Source organism: Brachyhypopomus gauderio, chromosome 12, assembly GCF_052324685.1.
Source record: "Brachyhypopomus gauderio isolate BG-103 chromosome 12, BGAUD_0.2, whole genome shotgun sequence".
In the NCBI taxonomy this organism is placed as follows: domain Eukaryota; kingdom Metazoa; phylum Chordata; class Actinopteri; order Gymnotiformes; family Hypopomidae; genus Brachyhypopomus; species Brachyhypopomus gauderio.
In genome coordinates, this window is record NC_135222.1 from 18,760,694 (window position 1) to 18,784,281 (window position 23,588).

Below are 23,588 nucleotides of genomic sequence, written 5' to 3' on the forward strand. Positions count from 1 at the left end.
CCATCCAATCTGACTGAGCTTGAGCTGTTTTGCAAGGAGGAATGGGCAAGAATTTCAGTCACTAGATGTGCAAAGCTGGTGGAGACATACCCTAAAAGACTTGCAGCTGTAATTGCAGCAAAAGGTGGCTCCACAAAGTATTGACTCAGGGGGGCTGAATAATTTTGCACATCACACTTTTCAGTTTTTTATTTGTAAAAAAAATGTTGATTCATGTATAATTTTCCTTCCACTTCACAATTGTATACCACTTTGTGTTGGTCTTTCACATTAAATTCCAGTGAAATATATTTATGTTTGTGGTTGTAATGTGACAAAATATGGAAAAGTTCAAGGGGTATGAATACTTTTGCAACCCACTGTAAGTACACCACAGATGCTATGTTTGCTTTGAGAGTGTTAATGGAGAAGTATAGGGAAGGACAGAAGGAGTTACATTGTGTGTTTGTTGACTTAGAGAAAGCTTATGATAGAGTACCGAGACAGGAGCTGTGGTATTGTATGAGGAAGTCAGGAGTAGCAGAAAAGTATGTGAGGGTAGTGCAGGATATGTATGAGAACAGTGTGACAGCAGTGAGATGTGTGGTAGGAATGACAGACGGGTTAAAAGTTGGGGTAGGACTACATCAGGGATCAGCCGAGTCCCTCCCTGTTCGCAATTGTCATGGACAGACTGACGGACGAGGTTAGGCAGGAGTCCCCTTGGACTATGATGTTTGCTGATTACTACAATGTGACCTGTAGTGAGAGTAGATAGCAGGTGGAGGTGAACTTGGAACGATGGAGATATGCTTTGGAGAGCAGGGGAATGAAAGTGAGCAGGAGTAAAACAGAGTACATGTGTGTGAATGAGAGGGCAGACGGTGGACAGGTCCAGCTACAAGGAGTTGATTTGGTGAAGGTTGACGAGTTTAGCTACTTAGGGTCGAGGGTACAGAGTAATGGAGGAAGTGAAAGAGAGGTAAAGAAGACAGTGCAGGCAGGGTGGTGTGGATGGCATAAAGTGTCTGGGGTGATCTGTGATAGAAGGGTGTCAGCTAGAATGAAAGGAAAGATCTATAGGACAGTGGTGAGAGCTGCTATGTTGTATGGACTGGAGACAGTGGCACTGACAAAGAGACAGGTGAGGGAGATGGAGGTGTCTGAGATGAAGATGTTGCAATTCTCATTTGGAGTGACGAGGAAGGATAGGATCAGAAATGAGTTTATTAGAGGATCAGCACATGTAGCATGTTTTGGAGATAAAGTTAGAGAAGCAAGATTGAGATGGTTTGGACATGTACAGAGGAGGGAGGAGAGGTATAGGAGGGTCTTGAGGATGGAACTTCCAGGCAAGAGGAGGAGAGGTAGACCTATGAGGAGGTTTATGGATGCAGTGGTAGAGGACATGAGAGTGGCTGGTGTGTCAGTGGGGGATACTCAGAACAGGGCCAGATGGAGGAGTTTGATCTGCTGTGGTGACCCCTAAATGGGAATTGCTGAAAGAAGAAGAAGAAGAAGGCAGGCATATTTTATTTAAAATATTTTTGACATTTTGCACAGTGCCTGTCTGATAGTTCGATATGCGCACTGTGCACTTTTGGTGACTTTTTTTGTTAATGTTCTCTAATGTTTCATTAAAAAATAAATAAGTAAATAAATAAAAGCTGAATAAAGCCAACCTACCATGTTTATTCATTTATCTGAGTGTTTTAGGTGTTTACTTTGAAGTGGAAAAAATCCTGAATGATAACGGGATCCTGTTTAAGGTACTCTAGATAAGAAAAAAACCCAATTCAACTACTAGTTGACTAAAGGGAAAATCTGACGAATCAGATTAGACTATGAAAATCCTTAGTTGAAGACACCTCTAATGTTTATAATTCATTTGCTTTTTATTTGTTTCTTTAATTAATACTGATACAATCAACCTGATGATTGATGATGCAGGGGGCACCAACCAAAATCTTGCCTAGGGCACCACATTGGTTAGGGCCTGATCTGGTCAGAGAACATGCTGTTTCCTCCGACTGGCACGCACCCTGGGAAAGTGTGCATTCGGGACCTTTTGATTTCACCTCCGACACACTCATATGGAGGTGTGCATGGAGGAGCTTGTGTATGCAAACTGCAGCTTTGAATTATCTGACCTGTGCAGTAATTTGATTCCTGTTGTCACGAATAACCTTAAGTTGGTAATTGCTTAGGCCTATGACACACACACACACGGACATATGCACGCACGCATGTCAACGCAAGCACACACACGCACGCATGTCAACGCAAGCACGCACACACACACACCATTTTCAGTGAGCCAAAGGCAGTTTTTCTCGAAGGACCGGTGTTCTGTCGAGTTGTGCTTTGCATCGACGTGTGCTAGTTTGCGGTTTTGCGCAGACCCACAGGCTTGTCATTTGTTTCTGTCGAGTTTACGTTCAGGTGAGTAATTTCTTATGTTTATTATTATGTTTTTGTCAGCAAACACGTGCATGGAAGCATTGATGTATGATATCAGCTTATCGAGATATGCTACCCATGCATGTAAAATATCAATAAGGAAGCTATAATGGATTTAAATCCATGATTCCCTTGTCCATACATACAGTGTGCACGTACTTGATTTTATAATTGCAATGCGTCATAATACTGAGTTAGGGTATATTTTATGGGAAACACACAACTGGAAACATTTTTCACCAAAGTAGCACAACTCGACAGAACACCGGCTAACGTCTGGATATGGATCTGATTTAGGCTGCCGCCATCCTAAAATCGTCACAGACATGCAACCCTCTGCTTGTATCATCAGGGGCGGTTTGTAAATTAGGGCGATTGGGCGACGCACCACGAAAGGATGAAAAGGAAGTTTCTTTTTCTCTCACATTCTATCACGGCATTTAACTTGCTATGCTTGTTCTGGACAGTTTCTCTTGCCTCTGAATGCCATTGTCCAATCAGCGTTGAGGTGCATTCCTTGTAGATTTTAGTCTGACTGAAAATCGCCCCGACTGCTCTCGTAGACTCTCATATTAAAGTTTTTTAAGTGTAGGCGCTGCAATGCAATGTCTATGGGTTCCGGGAGGGCGGGAAGGCTCGCACAAACCTTTACATCTACATCTACACAGCCTGCTTTTGGGTTTGCAAAAGTTGCCATTGCTTTGTAAGCACGCATTTTGCATGAAACCACAGATTAAGTCAACATCCCAGCAAACATCCGACGCCAGAAAGACGTTAAAATCAAGTCTGTATCACGTCGGTCAGTCCAGGCCCATTTTTGCACGTCCGGTGCATGTTCAAAACTGGTTCAAAATCTGAGTCTGACTAGGACCTCAACTAGACGTCTATGGACGTGCATGACGAGTTTTCTATCTGAACGTCTGACTAGGACCTTTATTGGATGTCAGTGGATGTGCAAAAACTGCAACTGAACGGCAGTAATAGACGTTCAAAAGACGTTTAAAAAAGACGTCGCAAAAACTTTCATTCTGGCTTTTCGGTGGACGTCTTCTGAACGTCTAACGAAGTGTCTTTGCTCAGTGGGATAGTCACAAATCTACGAGCATGCCGTCACGTCGAATGCGCAGGGCGGTCTGCAAGCTCATTCGCGTGCAAACCAGCACTGTGTGTTGTGCGCGGCCTAATGCGAGAACGTACTCGCTAACCCTGCAGTGTTACGGCAGATGGGTCTCTCACTCCCTGCCTCTCCATAACGGAAATCTGCTTATCAACAACGCGCTGGTAAGCTGGGAACTCCCTTCAGCAGTGACAGATGGGACACTCAGATTATTCCAAAATGTCAACACTATTCTTTTGGCACACTGCTTCAGAACTATGAACTATGCTGTGTAATCTTGTTTTTTTTGTGTATATATTATATATATAATTATTATAATTAATTGTTTCTCTGGAAACCTTGTGTATTTTACTACAATTTTTAATTTCTCTCACACACAAATTATGTGCATAGTAATGATTAAACTGGACTAAACACTCCCATTTAGACCTAATGTTGTAGGTCGTTTATTTTTATCTGTTGGTCGGCAGCTGTTACAGCGGTCAATGTGTACATAATATAAAACAAAAGTTAAAAATCCGGTTTAACAAACTATGACTATTGTCCTATCACAATAGTGACCTCTAGTGGCTGTTATCTTCTCTCAGGAATTAAACTTTAAAAAAAAGCTCCAGAAATAATATTTTCCAAACATAAAAGCCCGACTGAATAAGGTCTGTGTTCAATCCCATAAATCTTCAAAACACAAACACTGGAAATTTGTGATTTGTTCAAGGCTGCAAAGGTACTTTTGATGCGTAGAACAGTCTATGGGAAAGACTGTGTCAGGATTTAACACAGACCGCCTCCTTCCTCCTTTGGATTCCTAAATGTTATGGGTCGAACTTTAGACACACTCACACGCCCACAGTGTCGCTTACACAGCAAACAGTGATAACAGCACAGTCACGGTAACAGAGCAAATGGTGCTGACAGCTACGTGTTCGCGTGAGCCGAACGAGCCGGGCGGGCGGGAAGACAAAAAGCACTGTGGAGGATCGCGTGAGAGCGGCGGTCTCAAGTGAGATCATTAACTAAACCCGCCAGGCAGGACCGGGGGGGGGTCATACATGCCAGGGGAGCGTTGAATATGCGGAATATGAGAAATGCGACACGAGTTTGTGACTAAAGGGACATAAAACATGATATCAGTGCCAGTTGTAATTTATTAATGATAATGAATTTATTAAATTCTATGTAAGCTCTAGTAAAATAAGATCCTGGACGTTTGTGATATTCCGCCTGGACAAAAGAGGACATCTGGTCACCATATCTTATATAACTACTACCAACAACAACAACAACAATCATCATCATCATTTTAAAAGTTTTGTTCTGTGTATAAAATGTGTAAAGATGTGACTATTAGACCTTCATAATTTTGCCATAGCTAATTGTAGTGTGCTGAATCATCCTAACCGATGTTTCTCATACATGCCACTACATTGTGGGAGGGGACTGGCTTCATACACACACTCACACACACACACACACACACACACACACACCATCTAGCCCACTCCCTCTTTCCTGTGTGCACAACACTCCACTAGCAGCACGAGAAGTGGGGCCACAGTGTTCTCCGCAGTCGTGCTGAGATGACTTCTTGTGCGGCGCAAATCGAGCAGCTGGAGAACAGAATGGAGCGCGGCCTGCGCATGAAGGACGAGGAGAAGCTGTACAAACGGAACGGGATTCTCTACTCCACCATCATGAGCCCGCCGGAAAACCTCGACGCCGCGAAGCACATGGAGGCGAGGGAGGAGGACGTCATGATGATAGCGTACCCCAAGTGTGGTAAGTTTGGTGCGCTCTCCGAGAGAACGGGAGACTGGGCCTCCTTTGTGCGTAAAGGCACGGGGACTCTCGGTCTGTGCAGGAATGTGGGGAAAAGGGCGAAACAGGATCGGGTTACGCGTTGCATAACAACCAGCACCAATCAGCTACTGACGGTCCTGCCAACACCACTCCATTGCTGTCCTATTCTTCTGAACTTCCCACAATCTCTAAACCCTAATATGAAGCAAGATGATCACTGCACTATTCATTTGGCTTTTAATGGGGTTTACAGTGTGTTCTGCAACGCCGACAGCAGCATTGCCTACAGCACTAATCAGTGTTTAGAGCACAGACAATTACAGGAATTGTGGAAGCAACAATCTGAGCACAAACACATCTGCTCTCAGGCTAAACTCTGAGCTCCGAGGATCATTCAAAAGCACCTTTGAGCGTCGCTGTGGTTAAGAGCGTCTGCCATAATGCCATAAATGTAATAAATGTAAATGTCTTTATCTCAGGGTTCAACTGGATTGTGGCAGTGATGCGGAAAATCATGAGCGTGTCTGCTGGCTTGACTGTGCCCAACAGACCTCCTCTGATCGAGTTCTGGTCTCCAGATGTGCACCAGGTGGGAAACATCACCGGAATACCGCAACAAATTTGCAGAAACATCAGTATGATGTGTAAGATTACAATAGCTCCTGCCTAGCCCAGGGCCAAGATGATGACACAAAGTTAGCATTCATGCACCTCAGCTCTCAGGATGGAGGCGGTGCTATTTTGTATGACCTTTCTCACTACTTGAATGTTTGTCTTGCAGACAGTAGCACAATCCCCATCTCGGAGGCTCATAGGATCCCACTTGCACTATGACAACATTCCTGCGTCTTTTAAGACCAAGAAAACGAAGGTCGGTGATAGTGAGGGTGCCGCTGGTTTCTACATTTTAAAGTTTTTTTCCATTTTTAATCTTTGACCTTTCACCTACACTCACTGGCCACTTTAGGGTATACACCCACCTCACTTATAGATATACAATTAGAACCTTCCCGTAAACGGTTTGCCAGCAATGCTATATTCAGCTGACGGCATTTTCTCCCCCAGATATTAACTGACTAGCAGACCATCAGTGACATCTACACAGTAGAAGCACGACAGTGGATGTTGTGCTGGTATTAGTGTATGAGGCCAGACAGAGTTTGTAAGTGTCTGTGTCTCTGCTTGGTTGAGAATGTGTGTGCATATCAACAGACAGGCTATGGTCTGTAATCCTACACCTAGGATTATGTGGCCAGTGGATGTGTATTTTTCTTATAAAATGTGGTGAGTGTATTGCTATTATGACTCTGAGACAGCTGCTGGTAAAGTGAACACCTATGAGCAATTTCTACTGAATAAGTGTTTATGGGATGCAAGTTGGATGCAAGGTGAGTCCAGTCAAGTTAAGAACCGAAAACATTTAAGCAAACACCTCAAGAGTATTTATAATTGTGTTTTTTTCTTCTTCAAAAGCCATCTGCAGACATGTTGTGACACCGATGTAATATATTCATCATTGCATGGGATGTGTGTTTTGTTCTCAGATGCTGGTGGTGTTTCGAAACCCCAAAGACACCGCTGTATCTTATTACCATTTCATGAACAAAAACCCAGTTCTGCCCAAGGCTGAGTCCTGGGACACATTCTTCTCAGACTACATAAACGGTGAAGGTGGGTACAGCACTATGGAGAAGATTCTCACAAGATTCTGTACACTGATGACTGAGTAGATGTGTCTAAGTGGGAACCTGAGTGTATACTCTCTACAGTGCCCTGGGGTTCATATTTTGACCATGCCCTGGCCTGGGAGAAACATATAGATGAGCCAAACGTGAAGGTCGTGACCTATGAAGAGCTGAAGGAAGTACGTATATTTTTTCCCCACCTATAGGCCAATAGTGAGAAAATGATGCACAAGCAAGGCCCAGTTTATCGTCTAGATTCCTTTTGCCAACAGCCTCAGTCAAGGATGTAGAGATGCTTTCCTAGAACAGCAATGTGTCCTTCTCCCTTTCCAGAACCTTCCGGAAGGTATCCGGAAAGTGGCCGACTTCTTCAGCTTCCCCTTGACGGACGAGCAAGTCAAAGCCATTGCTGAGGAGACTACATTCAGTGCCATGGTGGAGACCTCCAAAAAGTCCTATGGTACTTACAGCCAAGTTTTTTTCCGAAAAGGTGAGTAAGCAAATGGAAAGACCGGCCTGGTAGCTCCCATAAACCTGATGCGTGCGTGATCTGACAGAAGATCAGATGTGCAGACTACATCTTCCTGTCTATCCTCTCTCGATACAGGTGAGGTCGGTGACTGGAGGAACCACTTTAGTGAGGCCCAGAGCAAACAAATGGATGAAGAATTCCAGAAGAAACTTGCAGGAACCAAGCTGGGAGCCAAGCTGAAATACGACCAGTACTGCATGTAGACGAAGGATCACTGACTAACCACCTGAGCTCAGCATCTGCTGACTGTGGACCAGGAGAAATGCACCATCTGAGTTTTTATTTTCTTGTATAACTTTTTAAATCATTTATGATACATAAACCATAGAATTTTATTAATTATATTATATTGTTTACTAAATAAAAGCAAGTACTAAAGGTTTCTTTAAGTCTGCTATTTCATACCACTAGATGGCGCAATTGCACGCAGCATAGGAACTGACAGCGGTCACTCTTGGATGCGTACGCAATTTACAATACACTCTATGCTCTATCTTGAAATGGCATGTGAATGTTAATTCGTGTTTAAAAGCCTCGACTCGTAGATGTCGACATGAAGAGCCTTCGTCTTGCCGTCACCATTCTCAAGAGTCTGCTCGCGGATCTAATGAGGTCTAATAAGGCCAGAGCCCCTGTAGTGCAAAACCAATCAGAAGGAGATGGACATCACAGGAACCGTAGATCGTGAAGTCATTACTAATATGTGGTGTTTTCATGCCAAAACAAGACAATTACTCAAGAAAGGAAAAAAGCCTAAACAAAAATGTAATTGCAACTACAGTTGAGACGCCAAGCTGACGCCAAGTTTAACTTGTCAAACGCACACCAGACCCTCTCTAAAGTTCAACTATCTATAATATACATAGGCCTACATACACATTACACGGGTATAAATAATTATTGAGATTCACTTGAAATTTCATAATAAATGTTCATGTGGAAATACATTTTCCTATAAAATGTGTAGAATGCAAATGGAGTGCAGTTCTGGATTTAGGTTCTTAGTGTTTGGTAAGTAATGAGGAGCAATATTTCAAGAAGACAAGATTCTTCAGCGATTCCTCCATAGCTGAAGACTAAAGAGCCACTTACTGACGGCCCTTACACAGATGAAAACTCAGACTCATTATTTGCGATGACCGCGAGCCGCTGTGTTAATGAACACCGGGCTCGCTGTCTCACGTCGAGGACACGGACTCAAAACCATCGAAGAATCACAAATATTCAGAATACTTCACAGTCGTGGCAGAGGCTGTACCTACAATGATTCACCATGACGCTCATCATCTAATACAATTCAAACAGTTTCATTAAATGATTATTAGTTTAAACACCACATTGACTTTAAATGTTTTTTTTCCAGAGTTATTTTTGCTCTCATCCGTTTACAGACTGACCATGATGGCTCGTGCTGGTTCTCCACTGACCAGGTTTGAAACAGCAAAGTCTGAACAGGACCTGCCCTAAGTGAACTGTAATGTCATTTTCAAGAACCCAATTTATCATACTCCTGCCATTGCTGTAGAGGCCATCATGATCATGCTGCAGCAATATATCTGAGCTTCGAGAAAGCCATTTTGCCCAGTTAGTGATAGCACAATATAAAATGTCAACCGGCTGCCCTTTTCAGTATCAATCCACGCAGAATTAGGACCGAGCTGTTCTTTTATTGTTTGTTTGCGATGTCCCTAAACAGTCCAGCTACTCTGGATGTAAATTGGAGGAGACACAGGAAGAGCAGAAAATGGTATTTTCTTCATCAGCATCTGAATATTGATACCAGATATGCTGGAATTAAATTCTACAGGATGTTTGGAAGGATGGTTGAATGGTTGATCTCCAGGGCTGGAGATGGAAATGTTCGCTGTAGCCAGACCCTTTCAGTTCATTATCATGGATGGTGGATTTTCATGGGTGGTGGAATGCATTGCTGCGTCGGCTACACCTGATCTATCCATCTCTATGCACTCCCACCACTTGCTGGAGTGGAGGGCCCTCAAGTTGGGGGGGGGGGGGGTGTCATAAATAATAATAAAATAAAAATTATACTGCCTCTTGTGGTGGGGCACTATGCCACTGACCTTGAGATGCTTAAAAAAGCATTTTATCTCTTTTTTTCTGAGAGATAACCATGGCCACTGGCTGATCTGTGCAGATCCACATACTAATTGCTTCATATTTGACTGCAAACCACTCAGGTGCATATTGAAGACCTCTGTATGAGAAGGCCAGAAGGACACCATTGTCTGCAGACAGTAGCAATGCAACTTTCTGGTTACCCAATCAAAAGCCCCCCTCTCCTGCCATTGGCTATGCCTTGCCAATGAATATCACAAACTGGAGATAAGATAAGGTGCACCTTTGGCAGAGTCGCAGACCCACACTGAACAGGACCGGCATAAAGCAGAGGATACAAACACAGCTCTTATTACAAGAGTTCAAAGATCTACTGGCCCGCATTAGCTGCCCCAACACCCCATACTCCCAGAGCTCCACCCACAGAGCAACTCTGGGCACAGACCTCTGCAGATCCATATATCACATACATAGTGGAAAGGCAGACTCAGGCTCTCCCAGCTAACTGGGAGAAAGTAAAGAGCTGATCGGTCAATCCACTGCCAGGAATGATTCGACATTGTTCCTCTTGATTCCGATGATCGACAATCAGACTAAGTCTTTCCAGTCCCCTGGCATATGCTACTCCAGGGAGCCTGAGAAGTGTGATGTCTGCACACGCTCTGTTTTGGCAGCAACCCAAGAACACAGTGGTGAACACCAGCGGGATGCCATCAAGCAGAAGATAGAGGCTGTAGTTTACCAGCAGGCTTAACATATTGTGGCTTTGGCAGATACAGAGGTTTGGAGAAGCCACAGTATGGACAGTCTCAAAAAGGTTCTGGAAAAAACTGTGACAATTCAGGAAGGGAAGGAGGGACTCCATTCAAGCTGTGCTCAGCAAGGGTAGAGAAGCTATGAACATGACTGAGAAATACTGACAAGCATTTGAAGGAGCATGTTTAGGATGGAACTTCTTAACCCAAGAAGCACGTCTCATGACTAAGACATGGGACCAGAGAGGGGGTTAGATTCCATCTCACTGGCTGAAGGCGCTGGGGTACTTGGAAAGCTACACAGTGGTAAGGCACCAGAGGTTTATGAAGTTTGCCAGAACTGCTGATGGCTTTAGATTTTGAGAGGGAGCTTTAGCTGACATGCCTCTACAATATCTCAAGGACCTTAAGAACTATGTTTCTGCACTGCCAAACTGGGGTGTTGGTACACATTGTCACGATAAGGAATGTTGGAAAATAGCTGAACCAAATATTTCTGTTCACCATTTCACCATTATCCAGAGACAGAGAAGGACAGACAGAGCTCAGGCCACCATTTGCAAAGGAAGATGTAAAGGAGAGAATTCCTTACAGTCTTGATGCCATTACACTACACACCACAGAGTTAGGAACTGTGTGTCAGCCAAACTGCAGTAGGATCACGGGCCTAAGTTCCAGCATGCTACAGCATGATCTCTGTACGCAGATAGCTAGACTTGCTCACTTGATCCAACATGCAATTCGTAATATGGCACTGGCATCCTTGCGAAAATCTCCCTAAGCGCACTGTGCTCTGGCTGTGTGTGTAGGATGACATAGTATAACCCCCCCCCCCCCCTCCATATTGGTGACTACTCCAAAATAAAGGTGCTGAATGGAGACCTCCTGAAGATGGGTGTTGAGGATAATAAAGACCTGACTGGTGTGAGGTGGAAATGGCTTCTCATTCATCCATGGAGAATCCGAGTGGACAGGTGTTGCACAATGTTCTCCTTTGCTCTGCTCTGTTGGCAAACAAGGCCACAGGCACGCGCTGGTCCAAATGTGAAGTCTAGCCCAGAGCAATGCAGAATCATGTTCGCATTAAATATGGGTAAACCACTACCAATGTAGGAGAGGGAGGGGGAGATGGCGTAGAGCGTTCATATTCCATCGAATATTTTTCACTTATCAAAGGACAAACAAGTCAAACTGAAGGGGCACTTTCAGATTTATTTTTTTATGTATGTATGTGATCGGGTTTTCGCAAGATCTTTTGACAAATTTTGACATCAAAGTATAGTTCTATATCATGATATGAGACAAGAATGAAAGGCTAACATAATTAGGAGGCTGTTGAAATTATCCAACCTTCAAATGCATTATTTTTTAAGCAAATCAGGACAAAGGTCACTGGGAGTTTAGCCAAAAGGCATCATGTGCCTTCACAAGACCAGGCACCAATCACCAGAAGAGCTTTCTGTATTAGTGGTCAATTTCCCTCCCTGGTTTCTGTGTGCCCTCATCCAGGGATATGGACAGATAGTCCCACAGCACCAGTCACAGGAAATGAGTGTAGTCCAGTCAAAACAGTCACAGGAAATGAGTGTAGTCCGGTCAAAACAGGCTCACAGGCCACCATTACCTCAGCCATGTCTGCGCCTCTGTTGTGCTCACACATGCCTTCACAACAGCTCTGTCTCTCAGCAATTATGTGCTTGGCATCAGGGGAACCCAGCGTGAGGGAAACGACTCTAGGGTGATTTCAGAGAATGTGGGTACACATACCTGTTAGTTCCTTCACTAGGAAAGACGCAGATGACAAATTAATTCACCATTGTATTGGACAATTGTGTTCTTCATGGCAAAACAAGAAATACAGCCCAAATTGGGTGACTGTGGCTACTGTTTAGTTAGTTGTGCTCTATTATATTACTTACTTTGTGATACCTTTAACATGCTTTCTAATGATTTATGATTTAAATAAATTAAAACTCTTGAATATCAGTTGGTCTGAATCTATTGCCTATTGGTAAACTCGTTATTGTGGATATGTGTAAAGAACAAACTTTACATAATTTTTTACTGCTGATACAACATATGGATTTCTACTCTTACTCATCGTAAAGTTCATCTGTTAGATTACAAAACAAACTAACAAATACATCTGGAGCAATATAAGCAGAACTTCATATCTAAAATGATGGGAACTGTATTTTAAACCCTAAAAATGTTCCACCACATTTATATTTCTGAGTTTGGGTTGTCCCTCCCTGACCTGAACCTGCCCAAGAAAATGTGAGGTGGAATTGGATTAGTGGAGGTCCAGTATTTCATAATCAGATTGACCCTGTGGACAAATGCACAGAGGGGGACGGCGCTGTGTATGCGCTGATTCTTATAATGACCATGGCGCAACTTCCATCCTGTCATAAGTTTCAGAATCTAATGGGGCTAATGATGAGTGTGTCTTGTGAAACACACACACACACACACACACACACACACACACACACACACACACACACACACACGCTACGTGCAACACAGATATCTGACAACAAAAAATGAATGTGCACAAATAGGCCACATTTTTGGGCAGCAAGGACTATTTTTGACAAATAGTCAAAAAAGCACAAACATTGATGGTGCAAATCAGAGATCTCATGTTGCATAAACACAAGTGCCAACATATTCAAACTCTGGCATGGTGGCTCCCATGGTGCCATGTGGGGTCTGTTTTTGCTGGATTTGTGATTGTTGCTTATATGGGACCCATGGATTATTTTATGGACTATGGCACATCCCAACATTAAATCCTTTCCTGTGTTACTGTAATTGTATTGCTACTGGAATATGAGTAACTTTTTATTATTTACTGACTCAATTAGGAATCAATTAACTTCCATTGCACACACGTTTACACCTAAAAGTGAGTCAGTTTCAAGATGAACTTGCATCCTTCAGTGAAATTCAATTTTATCGCGTGGCCGCTTTGTTGATGACTCTCTCCCCAGCGTCTCAAATTCTACTGAGACCTTTCATGACGCAAGAAAGCACTGAGTAAAGAGAACAATCCGCTATATAAGATGAGGGGATCGCAAGAGAGATACGAAATAAGAAGAATCTTGAGTGACAGGAGCGTATAACCTTCCCTTAGGAAGCGTGTCGTACCGTAACGGGACAGCGAGTGTGCGTGTTTCAGAACCTTGGAGAGCGCCACAAGAAAACTCTGGGGTAAACTCAATTACATTTGAAATGTATTTTCTAAAGACGTTATTTCGTAGAGCACCACATCACAAACAAGTTTGTAGTCTTCGGAAACTACATTTTAGCGAAATTTTATTGTTCATAAAATCAAATACCTGGAATTTTAGAATTAGATAAGTCTAACTATCTGTTTTAAAGCTAACTATCTGTTTTAAGGTTTGTCAGATGTTTAAGGAAACCATGGCATCGGTCAGCACTTCCCAGTTTCTCTTCTTGGCCATCTGCAGCGTGCTGTGTTGCAGAAGTCTGTCTCTGCCGGCGATCACCACGTACTCAGCTATTAGGTGAGATCAGAGTAAATCCTATTTTAGAACGTATAAAACTCAAGTTATGTCTTTATGAACAAGAAATATACATCACAGGATAAGACTATTTACTTTTCATGTATCTCACGTATGAAAGAGTGAAGAATGACTTGCGGTGATATTCTATTCCACAGTAGATCGGGTGCCCTCAATGGTGATGGGGAAGGCGCGTGGACGAGCGAGCCGTCTCAAGATTTGGAAATGTATAAACTTCTATACGAAATCGGAAATGCAGTGGAAAGGTACAAAATCATTGTTCCTGAACTGCATTTTTGTCATTATGATATTTTCACGACATATTAAAACGGGTTAAAATGTAGGCTTTTATAATCTTCAACATTTTAAAAGAAAACTACTTCGGTTGATAAGTTGGGGGAAATAACGGATGTTAACTGAGTAGCTATCTTTACTATCTGGCATAGACCATCAAGACACGCTGATGGGCTTTTCACAAGCGGATACAGCAAATTGCTCGGACAGCTTTCTGCGAAAGAATATCTCGAGTCTTTACTCGCAAAACGTGTCAGGTAGAGACGAGTCCTTCTATAATTGTAAGCTACCTTTAGGAGTTTTGCAGGAATAACGATACAATTTAAAATGAATTTTTACAGATATTTATTTTATCTTTATATAAATGTACAGTACACCTTTTTAAGATTTGTTTGCGATGTGTATGTGCAACATGCCGCGAAATGGTGAGTACGGCTGCCCTTTAAAACGGTCATATTAGGTCACGTGACTGTGATAGCCGTAATATGTAATTAAGATTAAATATATCTGGTCAGTAGCAATACCAGATGGCGGATTAATAATGACATCCGATTGCTATAATTTGGTAATTTGTCCACTGCAGCGATGATCTGGTCACAGACCAGCTACCCATGAAACGTCATTCAGACGCAGTCTTCACAGACAACTACAGCCGATACCGTAAACAGATGGCAGCCAAGAAATACCTAAACTCGGTTTTAGCAGGAAAGAGGAGGTAGGCAATTGCATTGGTAAGAATTAACCGACTAGCTCGCGCTTGTCTGCGATAGGCCTAATGGTCGCGTGCGCACATGTGCACCTGCGCGTCAAGTTTCTTTCTGACTTCTTCTTCGTATGATACCACAGCCCAGAAGACGCCTTAACCATCCCTAACCAGCCCAAAAGCGCTCAACTCCCGCTGCCGCAAAGTTACGAGGACACTGTGGACCAACTCCTCCAACAGCTCCCGCTGGTATGACCGCGTTCCAGTAAACCAGTGTTTAATTAACCAGGACGGTGTGGAAGGGGCGTATGTTAAACGAGCAAGCTAATTAACGAACAGGCACTGTGTTTTACATCAGCTTTCCTTTGTTTTTATTCTTTTCTACTATTACTGTGAGCATGTCATTCTGAGGAAGCTGTTTAAATAGCTGCAAACTGATATTTCAAATCATACACACATCTATCCTCATACGTACATAAAAGCAAATATAAGATGCATTTGTGTGTTACTCAATAAACTGAAATTAAGTGTTTTGACGCTACTTGTTCCTAGAATTTCTAGATAGCGATGATCGCACCTGTTCAGATTTCCAAGGCTTCATAACTAATTTATTATTATATAAAACAAAAAAACAATAAGGATAACAACTTAAATGTAGGCATATGCTAAAATAAACCCATGAGAAATGTAAGACGTCGCCACAAACATGGACAATAAGGATATATCCTACTCGCTAACGAACGTGGAATGCGACGTACATTCAGGGGACTTGATGCACAGTAACGGCTACTGGTGTTAAATCTGACGATTTAAAATTGTTTTTATACATATTGAACTTAGACTGGTTACTATACAGAAAACCTGAATATACTAACAAACTGTAAGATGTTTACATTTTTACTAGAGTAATTAGAAAAGTTAAAATGGCGTTTCAAACGACACCTGCCTCTTTTATCCAATGTAATACACCGAGGCGCACTATGAAGCGATCTCGTCAAAGCAATCGTCAAGTAGCTTGTAGGAGTTGTTCCAGTGTGTTGCCAGCAGAGGGCCTCAAACCAATCCGAACGTCTAAAGCAGGGGTAATCAATTAAATCTTTCCGCGGTCTACATCATCCAATTGCACACCCGGAGAGCCAACCGCAGTTTTAGACCTGCAGTTCTAGACCTGCAGTTCTAGACGTGCCGTAGTTTTAGATGTATGTAACGTAATATCCAGATAGTGTTTTAGTATGTCGCGGGAGCAGATGGAAGAATGATATTTATAAGCAACAATAATATATGATAGATATATGATAATGTCTGAAGGTCATTTTTGGGTTATCGTAATGTTTATGTCATGAAGGATGAATCTGGCAAGCGTTAGTGTGTGTCTTGGTTCGTTAGTTCTGGCTACCTTTATGGCTACTTAGTAGCTACTTTGATTAAATTTGAAACAACTTAAAGGAAGGAAATTAGCACTTACTACGCTACTATTAATACTAAAAGTAGTAAGCAAGCTAAAGTAGCATTTCCCCATCATTATTAACCCATAAGAACCCAGACTATGTTCTGAATATTGATACAATTGAGCATATTAATATATGATAGACATATATTTAGTCTGCTAAATGCCATAAATGTAAATGTAAATATGATCGGTCTGAAGGTCATTTTTGTGTTATCGTAATGTTTATGTCATGAAGGATGAATCTGGCTAGCGTTAGTGTGTCTTAGTTCGTTACTTCTGGCTACCTTTATGTGACTTCGACTTTGAGAGAAATGCTAGTCCTGCGAACGTAAATTGTGGCCGGGGGGGGGTGGCGAACGTAAAATGGACAAAAATTAAATATTATATTGCGATCGATCGATCGCCAGTGTTTGCGCCAGAGCGAACTGGTAACTCATTGAATCATAGATATGGATCAGAGGTAAATAAACTAGATTTTGTTTTCGGCGTGAGAAATCGGATGTGTGGCGTGTGAGCGAAAGACCCCAAGTATCATAATATTTGCTAGTTGCATGCCAATGAAGGTATACGAGTAAAATAAATCACTCCTAACATTCTGGAAACGTATGCTTACTCACTGAAAGCATCCTGACATTATGCAATTTTTGCTGATTTTTAATACAAAATAGCCTATGCCAGTAATCCAGTAGTTTAATTAAAAATAAAATATCTTCAGGAGACAAGCTGTGTGTGTAAATGAGGCGTACTACTTCTATTTAAATACAACATGTGGTGTACATTATCGTTTAAAACTTGTCAAATGTTAGAGATTTGGCTAAAACAATTGAGAAATATAGCCGCAAGCGGCGATTGGCGGGTTCACACAAAAAAAGGCAAAAAAGCCCAAAGGGTCTTTTAGACCAACAAATTGGCCTCTTGGCCTCAATAGGCAAAAAGAAGCCCAATAGGTCCTTTAGACCCAAAAGTGAATAGAAGCTGTTTGAGTGGAAAAAATGCATAAGTAAATCAATGTGACAAAACATTCAATTCAACTGAGGCACTAAAGGCCCAAAAGGATCAAAATAATGTGTATTGGCAAAATGATTCAGATCACAGAACTAAATCACATGCTGAGATCAGCTTTGTGTGCGTTTGTGTGGTGTTTCATGTGAGCAATTGTTTTCAGTCAGTTTCGGTGTTTGGCCACTAGATGGAGCCCAAGTACTATCATACTGATATCTCATTAATCTCAGTAATGCAATGGCATTTTGGTGAATTAAAAGGTTCATTTCTGGTCAGGCAGTGCACTTTTTGTTATGAGATGTAATTGCAATGTTATAGACCTCATTGATCTGAATCATACAAGCCCCATTACTTGTCTGTATTCTGCATAACAAGATTGCTGCGTGAGTTTTTATGATTTCTCAGGTTTTTGGGTACTGTAGCGCCTCCGACAGGCCAATTTGAACCAAACTTGGCCTACCTCACAAGGACCTCAGTGTATAAAAGCCTTTCAAATTGGGAGTTGATCACTTACATGGTTTATGAGTTATAGCAATAAAGGTCATTTATGGCATGGCCAGAAGGATATAATGGAAAAATTGACCAATCAGACAAATAAAAATGCAACATTTTTTCCATATTTAGTTAACTACAGTGTCTACAGATTATGCCTATGCCATTTTTGCCATCATTGGATCAAATTCCTAGGACTAGTTCTTAAAGAGCTATTTTCAAACAATTGATGAATGTGACAAAAGTATGCATTTTTTAATAGGACTTGTAATTGCAAAGTTGTCAGGTCTACTGCAAGGTATAAAAAGAAACAAGTTGCATGTTCCTAAGTGAAAATTTGGAGGAGTTATGCATGATTTTCACAAATAGCGCCACCTAGTGGCCAAATGTTTCAACACTGCACAGTATGACACATAGTCCTGGGATATGCACAGTGATGAGGTTTCATGTTGATTGGCCAATGGTAAGTCTGTCAAATGGCCAATTAATTCAAATAAAAATTAATTGGCTCATGGCGGCCATGTTTTTTGAGTGATGAGGTCATCATTGTGTGCCTTGATACCACTTGGGCCCCTGATGATGCCTGTAAAGTTTGGGCTTGATGTGACTAATGGTTTCTGAGAAACAAATTTCCCCATGTTATAGCGCCCCCTATTGGACAATCGTGGCCAGCTTTGACCTGTGACCTCTGAGTCATGTGCCCTAACAACTGATAAATTTTCATAAAGATAGGTCAAAGCATTGCTGAGATATAGCTGCTGAAGTCAATTTGGCCACGCCTCAGAGCTATTGATTGACATGTCACAACGACACTGTATGCAAATGTAACAATTTTGTTCAAATTTATTAATAATGAGATTCTTCTGAATATTTTGGCACCAAGATTGAACAAATCCGATGAAAAACCAGGGACTAGTATAAAAAAGTAGGTTTTGCATATTATGCAAATTAGCAAAAAATCTAAGTAGGCGGAGCTTAATGGTTCTTGAGGCTTTTTTGTTTGTCTGGAGCCAAGGAATGCACCTGAAGTGGAATTTTGTTTCTAGGACCTACGGGGTGGGAGATATGGACCAAAACGCAAAATGCTGCGCTATAGCGCCACCATCAGGCCAATGTGGGTCTCTGTACTTTAGCACGGTCCCGCAAACAGACTACACCAGTCTGCCAAGTTTGGTCTCCCTGGGCCTTACGGTCTAGGCTGCAGTATGCGTTTTATGCGGAGAAAAATAATAATAATAAATATAGCCGCAAGCGGCGATTGGCGGGTTCACACAAAAAAAGGCAAAAAAGCCCAAAAGGTCTTTTAGACTAACAAATTGGCCTCTTGGCCTCAACAGGCAAAAAGAAGCCCAATAGGTCCTTTAGACCCAAAAGTGAATAGAAGCTGTTTGAGTGGAAAAAATGCACAAATAAATCAATGTGACAAAACATTCAATTCAACTGAGGCACTAAAGGCCCAAAAGGATCAAAATAATGTGTATTGGCAAAATGATTCAGATCACAGAACTAAATCACATGCTGAGATCAGCTTTGTGTGTGTTTGTGTGGTGTTTCATGTGAGCAATAGTTTTCAGTCAGTTCTGGTGTTTGGCCACTAGATGGAGCCCAAGTACTACCATACTGATATCTCATTAATCTCAGTAATGTAATAGGACATTTTGGTGAAATAAAAGGTTCATTTCTGTTCAGGCAGTGCACTTTTTGTTATGAGATGTAATTGCAATGTTAAAGACCTCATTGATCTGAATCATACAAGCCCCATTACTTGTCTGTATTCTGCATAAGAGCATTGCTGCATGAGTTTTTATGATTTCTTAGGTTTTTAGGTACTGTAGCGCCCCCGACAGGCCAATGTGAACCAAACGTGGCCTACCTCACAAGGACCTCAGTGTATAAAAGCCTTTCAAATTGGGAGTTGATCACTTACATGGTTTATGAGTTATAGCAATAAAGGTCATTTATGGCATGGCCAGAAGGATATAATGGAAAAATTGACCAATCAGACAAATAAAAATGCAACATTTTTTCCTTATTTAGTTAACTACAGTGTCTACAGATTATGCCTATGCCATTTTTGCCATCATTGGATCAAATTCCTAGGACTAGTTCTTAAAGAGCTATTTTCAAACAATTGATGAATGTGACAAAAGTATGCATTTTTTAATAGGACTTGTAAATGCAAAGTTGTCAGGTCTACTGCAAGGTATAAAAAGAAACAAGTTGCATGTTCCTAAGTGAAAATTTGGAGGAGTTATGCATGATTTTCACAAATAGCGCCACCTAGTGGCCAAATGTTTCAACACTGCACAGTATGACACATAGTCCTGGGATATGCACAGTGATGAGGTTTCATGTTGATTGGCCAATGGTAAGTCTGTCAAATGGCCAATTAATTCAAATAAAAATTAATTGGCTCATGGCGGCCATGTTTTTTGAGTGATGAGGTCATCATTGTGTGCCTTGATACTACTTGGGCCCCTGATGATGCCTGTAAAGTTTGGGCTTGATGTGACTAATGGTTTCTGAGAAACAAATTTCCCCATGTTATAGCGCCCCCTATTGGACAATCGTGGCCAGCTTTGACCTGTGACCTCTGAGTCATGTGCCCTAACAACTGATACATTTTCATAAAGATAGGTCAAAGCATTGCTGAGATATAGCTGCTGAAGTGAATTTGGCCACGCCTCAGAGCTATTGATTGACATGTCACAACGACACTGTATGCAAATGTAACAATTTTGTTCAAATTTATTGATAATGAGATTCTTCTGAATATTTTGACACCAAGATTGAACAAATCCGATGAAAAACCAGGGACTAGTATAAAAAAGTAGGTTTTGCATATTATGCAAATTAGCAAAAAATCTAAGTAGGCGGAGCTTAATGGTTCTTGAGGCTTTTTTGTTTGTCTGGAGCCAAGGAATGCACCTGAAGTGGAATTTTGTTTCTAGGACCTACGGGGTGGGAGATATGGACCAAAACGCAAAATGCTGCGCTATAGCGCCACCATCAGGCCAATGTGGGTCTCTGTACTTTAGCACGGTCCCGCAAACAGACTACACCAGTCTGCCAAGTTTGGTCTCCCTGGGCCTTACGGTCTAGGCTGCAGTATGCGTTTTATGCGGAGAAAAATAATAATAAATATAGCCGCAAGCGGCGATTGGCGGGTTCACACAAAAAAAGGCACAAAAGCCCAAAGGGTCTTTTAGACCAACAAGTGATATGAAGCTACTTCAGTCCAAAAAATGGACAGATAAAGTAATTTGCAAAAAATTATTCAACTGGGGCAATAAAGGCCCAAAAGATCAAAACAAAATGTAATGGCAAAATGATTCAGATCATAGAAGTTAATCAGTGCTGTGATTAGCTTTGTATTTGTGTGTTTGTGTGTTTTTTCATGTATGCAGTAAGGGCTTCTTGAGGCTTTTTTGGTTGGCTTGAGCAAAGGAATACAGCTGAAGTAGAATTTTGTTTCTAGGCCATACAGTGTGGAAGATATTAGCAAAATGATTCAGACCATACAACTAAATCAAATGCTGAGATTAGGTTAAAAGCACTGACACACTGACACACATTGTGTGTCAGCACTAAAAGCACTGACACACAATTTGTCAGAAGTTGTGAACATAGCAGCAGGAGAGCTCTTGTTAATGCCCCACATGTAAACCCCACTATTTAACCCTTTTCATTTAGCTGACAAAATCTGTCACATGTGAATCTCAAACAAACCAAAGAGTGATGGCTTACTATACAATAAAATAACACAAATATTCTTATCTTTGCCTGTTCATGATGTTCTCATCCCTACTCTGACATGTTCTCACTGTTGTGCCCATAGTAGGGAGGCCACTAGGAATGTGTATCTAACAAGACTTTGATGATAAGTAAAGCATGCAGTTATATAGAGGTTGTGTGTGAAATGTGAATTACATATCTCTGTCCTCTCTTATGTCATTTCAGGATGTATAGAGGGCATGAGTTGAGAGTGTGGATGGAAAAATGAAGCTAAATATCAGTTAGTGTGTTGGAAATGGCAAGAGAAATGTATATATGAAGCATATAGGAAGTCCTGTGTGAGGGTGTGTGGAAAAAAAGAAGCTAAATATCTGTATATTAGTCACTGGGTAATTGGTAGTAATGGCTAGAATTAGTGTGTATGTGAAACCTATAGGCCAGAGAGGCCTTTGTTTTTGTGAGTGCATGTGAAGGAGAGAGAGGGGGAGGGAGAGCCCAAGGGTTGTAAAGTGTTAGAAGCATGGGGGAGTGGAGGAGGGGGGCAGCGTGTGTGAGAATGGCAAACGTGCGTGTCTTATTCAACTGAGGCAATAAAGGCCCAAAAGATCAAAACAAAATGTATTGGCAAAATGATTCAGATCATAGAAGTTAATCAAATGCTGTGATTAGCTTTGTATGTGTGTGTGTGTTTTTTCATGTATGCAGTAAGGGCTTCTTGAGGCTTTTTTGGTTGGCTTGAGCAAAGGAATACAGCTGAAGTACAATTTTGTTTCTAGGCCATACAGTGTGGAAGATATTAGCAAAATGATTCAGACAATACAACTAAATCAAATGCTGAGATTAGGTTAAAAGTACTGACACACTGACCCAGGGGCCTAGTCAAATAAATATACCTTTGGCTGAATTTGACTGATGTTGTGAACATAGCAGCAGGAGAGCTCTGGTTAATGCCCCACATGTAAACACCACTCTTTAACCCTTTTCATTTAGCTGACAAAATATGTCACATGTGATTCTCAAACAAACCAGAGTGATGGGTTACTATACAATAAAATAACACAAATATTCTTATCTTTGCCTGTTCATGATGTTCTCATCCCTACTCTGACATGTTCTCACTGTTGTGCCCATAGTAGGGAGGCCACTAGGAATGTGTATCTAACAAGACTTTGATGATAAGTAAAGCATGCAGTTATATAGAGGTTGTGTGTGAAATGTGAATTACATATCTCTGTCCTCTCTTATGTCATTTCAGGATGTATAGAGGGCATGAGTTGAGAGTGTGGATGGAAAAATGAAGCTAAATATCAGTTAGTGTGTTGGAAATGGCAAGAGAAATGTATATATGAAGCATATAGGAAGTCCTGTGTGAGGGTGTGTGGAAAAAAAGAAGCTAAATATCTGTATATTAGTCACTGGGTAATTGGTAGTAATGGCTAGAATTAGTGTGTATGTAAAACCTATAGGCCAGAGAGGCCTTTGTTTTTGTGAGTGCATGTGAAGGAGAGAGAGGGGGAGGGAGAGCCCAAGGGTTGTAAAGTGTTAGAAGCATGGGGGAGTGGAGGAGGGGGGCAGCGTGTGTGAGAACGTGCGTGTCTTAGCAGCTGTCTATGCCTCCCTGCACTGGTCAGTATGGAAAATGAAAATATTCACTGTAGAGCCGTTTGCAGGCGGATTTGGCTCAAACTTGGCACACTTAACCACAATGGTCATGTGAATGTGGATGTCAGTTTTCATAACAATCAGACATACTATGGCGTAGTTATTGAACTGTGAATTTGATGTGTTACGATGGTAGCATTGTGATGTATATGAAAAATATTAATTTGTGAAAACCTTAGGATTTTCTTGCTAATCTTAGCATTTCAGAGTCTGCTGAGTATTACAAGGTGTGATTTAAAGGTGATGGAGTTAAAATGCTAGGACTAGTATGAAAATGACAAGTTATATATATTTGATAATAGTGAAAAAGTGGTACATT

At 41.5% G+C, this 23,588-nt stretch overlaps 2 protein-coding genes and 1 long non-coding RNA gene across 8 annotated transcripts in view; 2 read left to right on the plus strand and 1 right to left on the minus strand.

The window, feature by feature from the left end:
• Positions 1-23,588, minus strand: part of LOC143528040 (uncharacterized) — an 80,697-nt gene that overhangs the window by 24,308 nt on the left and 32,801 nt on the right. The gene's annotated exons all lie outside the window — the stretch shown is intronic.
• On the plus strand, positions 2,274-7,952 carry sult6b1 (sulfotransferase family, cytosolic, 6b, member 1). Of its 4 annotated transcripts, none has more exons than XM_077023497.1 (8): positions 2,274-2,421; positions 5,092-5,332; positions 5,833-5,942; positions 6,135-6,224; positions 6,898-7,024; positions 7,123-7,217; positions 7,372-7,528; positions 7,646-7,952. In XM_077023497.1, exons 2-8 carry the CDS (start codon positions 5,134-5,136, stop codon positions 7,771-7,773), a joined length of 906 nt encoding a protein of 301 aa, XP_076879612.1. In that variant the 5' UTR covers positions 2,274-2,421; positions 5,092-5,133; the 3' UTR covers positions 7,774-7,952. The 4 variants fall into 4 exon arrangements, with proteins under 4 accessions (XP_076879612.1, XP_076879613.1, XP_076879610.1 ...); XM_077023498.1 differs by having other exon boundaries at positions 2,281-2,421; positions 5,089-5,332; XM_077023495.1 differs by lacking the exon at positions 2,274-2,421 and adding an exon at positions 3,529-3,720 and having other exon boundaries at positions 5,089-5,332.
• Positions 13,490-15,460, plus strand: vipb (vasoactive intestinal peptide b). 2 transcript variants are annotated; one of them, XM_077023515.1, is made up of 6 exons: positions 13,490-13,617; positions 13,807-13,934; positions 14,090-14,197; positions 14,378-14,482; positions 14,809-14,940; positions 15,072-15,460. In XM_077023515.1, exons 2-6 carry the CDS (start codon positions 13,816-13,818, stop codon positions 15,181-15,183), a joined length of 576 nt encoding a protein of 191 aa, XP_076879630.1. In that variant the 5' UTR covers positions 13,490-13,617; positions 13,807-13,815; the 3' UTR covers positions 15,184-15,460. The 2 variants fall into 2 exon arrangements, with proteins under 2 accessions (XP_076879630.1, XP_076879631.1); XM_077023516.1 differs by having other exon boundaries at positions 14,093-14,197.

Excerpts from the sequence above, each read along its gene's own strand:
- sult6b1 (XM_077023495.1), top strand. The coding sequence starts at position 3,544 with ATGCCGTCACGTCGAATGCGCAGGGCGGTCTGCAAGCTCATTCGCGTG. Across the intron at positions 6,225-6,897 it reads TTAAGACCAAGAAAACGAAG|ATGCTGGTGGTGTTTCGAAA; the intron begins GTCGGTGATAGT and ends TTTTGTTCTCAG. Across the intron at positions 7,025-7,122 it reads AGACTACATAAACGGTGAAG|TGCCCTGGGGTTCATATTTT; the intron begins GTGGGTACAGCA and ends TACTCTCTACAG.
- vipb (XM_077023515.1), top strand. The coding sequence starts at position 13,816 with ATGTTTAAGGAAACCATGGCATCGGTCAGCACTTCCCAGTTTCTCTTC. Across the intron at positions 13,935-14,089 it reads ACCACGTACTCAGCTATTAG|TAGATCGGGTGCCCTCAATG; the intron begins GTGAGATCAGAG and ends TCTATTCCACAG. Across the intron at positions 14,941-15,071 it reads GTTTTAGCAGGAAAGAGGAG|CCCAGAAGACGCCTTAACCA; the intron begins GTAGGCAATTGC and ends ATGATACCACAG.